This window comes from Lipophrys pholis, assembly GCF_963383615.2.
Source record: "Lipophrys pholis genome assembly, chromosome: 8".
NCBI classification, from domain to species: Eukaryota; Metazoa; Chordata; class Actinopteri; order Blenniiformes; family Blenniidae; genus Lipophrys; species Lipophrys pholis.
Genome location: NC_137630.1, coordinates 27050282 through 27054482, shown reverse-complemented (window position 1 = coordinate 27054482; position 4201 = coordinate 27050282). Strand labels below are relative to the sequence as shown.

The 4201-nt window shown below is 44.0% G+C and overlaps 1 protein-coding gene across 1 annotated transcript; it reads left to right on the top strand.

Annotated features, from left to right (window-relative positions):
• The first annotated feature begins 554 nt into the window (after window positions 1-554).
• LOC308113670 (mitochondrial glutamate carrier 1-like) lies at window positions 555-4201 on the top strand. The gene is made up of 9 exons (XM_080470066.1): window positions 555-655; window positions 973-1098; window positions 1305-1360; window positions 1715-1805; window positions 1898-2016; window positions 2127-2322; window positions 2413-2570; window positions 2653-2728; window positions 2837-4201. Exons 1-9 carry the CDS (start codon window positions 633-635, stop codon window positions 2994-2996), a joined length of 1005 nt encoding a protein of 334 aa, XP_080326192.1. The 5' UTR covers window positions 555-632; the 3' UTR covers window positions 2997-4201.

The window sequence follows — 4201 nt, the reverse complement described above, 5'->3', positions numbered from 1 at the left end:
TAAACAAACAAACACAATTGCATATTGCGGATTGAAATTTTAATATTTAAATGATGATCAAATAAGCTCAAACCTAAATGTGACGTTTTTTTTATTTTTTTTTAAGAAAATAATTGATTGGGAAAATAAATCAAACGGACAATTGAATTAAATGCAGTATAACGGTGAATTCAGTACTTCTACTTTCAACTTTCTGCAACTTAGTGAATAAAACATCAGTTTAACTTGTGTGTACATTTTCACTACTTATAATACATATAATGAGCCATTAAATTCCTTTCCAGGATGCTGCACTTCAGGAAGATTGTAACTAATTACACTGTTTTGATGGATCAATTCAACCCTTAATATGAGCGCATGTCAAACTGGGCGTGGAGGCCCTAGTTGCCCCGGGGCAATAGCCCCTTCATACAGTGGTGTGTGATGACTGACACAGACTATTTTTCGGCTGTGAGTGTAGTGGGTGGGGAATGATCTCGAGTTCATCCCTGGATCTGCGGGGCTGGACTTTCTTCTATATATATAACCCGGAGCTTCTCTTTACTCCTGCCTTGCTCAGTGTCTCTCGGGGACCCTCCACCTGCTCTCACTCTGCGGCCTCAACTACAACCAGCAACCAGCAACCAGCAACCATGGCCCAGCAACAGCAAATTAGGTATGAACCCATCAAACATGAGCATGATTATATTGATTCATTCCTTTAATTTGTATAACGTATTTATACCAAACACTTCCAGGTTGCTAAGGGTAGAGCTGAAAACGCACTCGTGCGTCACGTTTTGTTGGATTCTTCCGGTCAACATGTTATTTTTGGATGACGAGATTCCCAGAGGCCCTCGCGATAAAACCTAATCTTAATTCCCGATTCACACACACCGGGAAGGGAAATAAACCACTGTGCTGCGCAGCGTGTGCGTCTATGCTGGAGTTCTGAATCATCACGTTCGAGACATTTTCTGCTTTCCCGTGAAGCCTCCCAGCCAAACTGATCAATGGAGGAATTGCTGGCCTGGTTGGAGTCACCTGCGTGTTCCCCATCGACCTGGCCAAGACCCGCCTGCAGAACCAACGCAGCGGGCAGCAGCTCTACAAGAACATGTAAGAGCCGCCTCCAGTTTCACGTACGTGATTTGTACCATGCCAAACGCTTTACTTTAATTCATTGATCGTCCCTGTAGTAAGCAATCCGTCAAATAAATCGGGTTCATGAAAATGACTGATGGCACTTCATAAAAAGCAGTTGTTTCATTATTTAGCATAATGGAGTATCACTTCATGTCTCTTGTTTCTTTCTCTCTGTTCAGGATGGATTGCCTGATAAAAACTGTGAAATCTGACGGCTACTTTGGCATGTACAGAGGTAAGATGGCTATTCATGTTTCAATAAGTTATTGCTGGATAAACGCGGCGCATATTGAGTCTACCTAGCTGGAGCTAGAATTACTCAACTTGGCAGAGGTAATAAAGTACTGATATCTGTGATGAGGGATTTCTGTTTGCCCGGCCAAAGCAATTAGACTTGCCAATTAATTCATGGAATAGAAAATTTCACAGCTCATGCTTCATTTTCCAGATTATTTATTTGATTAAAGTTCTGTGATCCAATAAATAGCCGTTAGATTAAAACATCCTTTGCCTTATGTAGTTGTGATGTATGCTGCTTCTTTTTTTTTTTTCATTTACTTTCAGTATTTAACATCTCACACTCGTGCAGGCGCGGCAGTAAACCTCACCCTGGTGACCCCGGAGAAGGCCATCAAACTGGCTGCTAACGACTTCTTTCGCCACCAGCTGAGCAAAGATGGGTCGGTACCACCAAACACAAATCTCAGAATCTCACCAAAATGAAGTCATCAAAACATTTTGATGATATGAACCCTTTCTGCGTTGTCCCCAGTGGGAAGTTGACGGTCTTCAAGGAGATGTTGGCGGGATGCTGCGCCGGCATGTGCCAAGTCACCGTCACCACGCCCATGGAGATGCTGAAGATCCAGCTGCAGGATGCAGGCAGGCTCGGTACAGTCAGACACTCGCTTCCACCCAGTTAAAGGCTCCAGAGCAGCGGTTTTCTTCCGTCAGATATTTTCACCCCAGTAGAGTAATTCGTTTTTTGCTGTATCTCCCAGCCGCTCAGCAGAGGGTGATGCCCAGCGTGGTCACGACTCTGAAGATGGGAGGAACGACCGCCGTCCTCAGCCGTTCCTACAACGCCAGCCCGGCTCCTCCAGTCATGCGAGTGTCTGCCATACAGATCACCAGAGAGCTGCTGAACACTAAAGGAGTCACAGGACTTTACCGGGGACTCGGGGCCACGTTACTGAGGTGAGTTTCTCTCATGTAAACATCTCTTGCTTTCTGATAAGAGGAATAATAATGCGATTTTTTATTTTTTATTTCACTTCTTCTTCTCAGGGACATGCCATTCTCGGTTGTGTACTTCCCTCTTTTTGCACATCTGCACCAGCTTGGCCAGCATTCGTCCGGGGACCCGTCTGTGCCTTTCTACTGGTCCTTCATGTCCGGCTGCTTGGCCGGATGCGTCGCTGCCGTGACCGTCAGTCCCTGCGATGGTGAGTCCTTGTTGTTTTGTTTTGAAAGGACAAGGAAGTAAACACTGGTTGCATTTGAATGAATTTTGTATTTCTTGTCCAGTCGTCAAGACGAGGCTACAGTCACTCAAGAAAGGAGCCAACGAGGAAACCTACAATGGCGTAGTAGACTGTGTCAGGTACTTATGCTTAAATCGTCGATTTTCCTGAGACACACCAAACTTTGTGTATTGCCTTTGCCAGATTCGACGGGATCACCAGAACGCTAACTCTCCTTTACGTTGCAGGAAAATCCTGAAAAAAGAAGGACCCGGAGCGTTCCTGAAGGGGGCCAGCTGTCGGGCCCTGGTCATCGCCCCGCTCTTTGGCATTGCCCAGGTCATGTACTTTGTCGGAGTCGGAGAGTTCCTGTTGGGGTACTCGCCCTACAACATTTACTCTGCATGAACAAACTGTTCCCAAGTCTTTCTGCCGGCTCATTAAATTACGGCAGCAACGCCCCGGGCGTAGCATTGGACCCAGCGCTCTATTGCTTTGTACTTTTTTTTTTTTTTTTTTTTAAATTAATTAATGTTGGAGGCTAAAGCGAATCACTGAAAGGACCAGAGTGATGCCAGTTAGTGTCAGAACAGCTTCAGATGACACCTTTAGGATTGTATCTCTTACCCAAGAGATTGAAGCTCACCCTTGTCAGTTTGGTTTATCACTTGAAATGAGAGTTGATGCTCTCACTGAGGGGCGGGACCGTCCATCTTTACCTCTGTTTACCCAGAACAGACTTCGACTCTACTCCTGTGGCTACAAACCTTCATGTATTCAGACATAAGCTACAAAAGCACCTCATATCATTCAAACCCTCCTGTGACCTCCACCTGCTTTTCACAAACCGTCTCAAAAACAACTGGATTTAATAGTGCTGCAAAGGAGAAACAAGGATGCTGAAACTTTACTGATGTTTCCCCAACAAGTTATTTAAGCACAATCTGCAAAAGCGATTCAATATTTCAACTGTCTGAACTCCAACTTCCCATTAGGGGTTCTGTCTTAACCTTTAATCTGTGATGAGTGGTTTTCTAAATTGTTTCAACCAATTTCATCGTCTCCCATTGGTTGTTGCCGAGGAGTTTGGGAAGCTTTGTCTGTGCACTGTGAATCTCTTCCAAGGCATTCTACGCAAATATCTAAGCTTGAATATCTCAAAGTTTGAGTGGAAGTTGGATAAAAGCAAAGTGAAGCGATAATGATGGATAAGAGCTTCTGGGACCAAGTCTTCTGATAAAAAACAAACAAAAAAAAACCATCACATGATCATGAGAGCTCCACTCTCTCAGTCGATAGTGGTTGTCGGTTGGTCGGGTTTCTTTCAGAGATACAGGAGCCCACAAATGTGTCATACAGAAGCAGAACAGAGTGTACGATCCGGCTGCACTCTCAAGTCAGCAAGGTCTTCTCAGTAGATGTACCGATGTAAATATGTATGTATGTAATGTTCAATGAACTGCTCGACAAAACTCGAATTGAGAAAAATTTTTAACAATTTGACATGTCAGGGGAGTTTCATTCTTTGACGTTAAAAGTTATCCATTGTTCATTTTAGAAGAGCACATGTAAATACAGATTTCTAAATGCTGAATAAATTTCTATGAATGCAG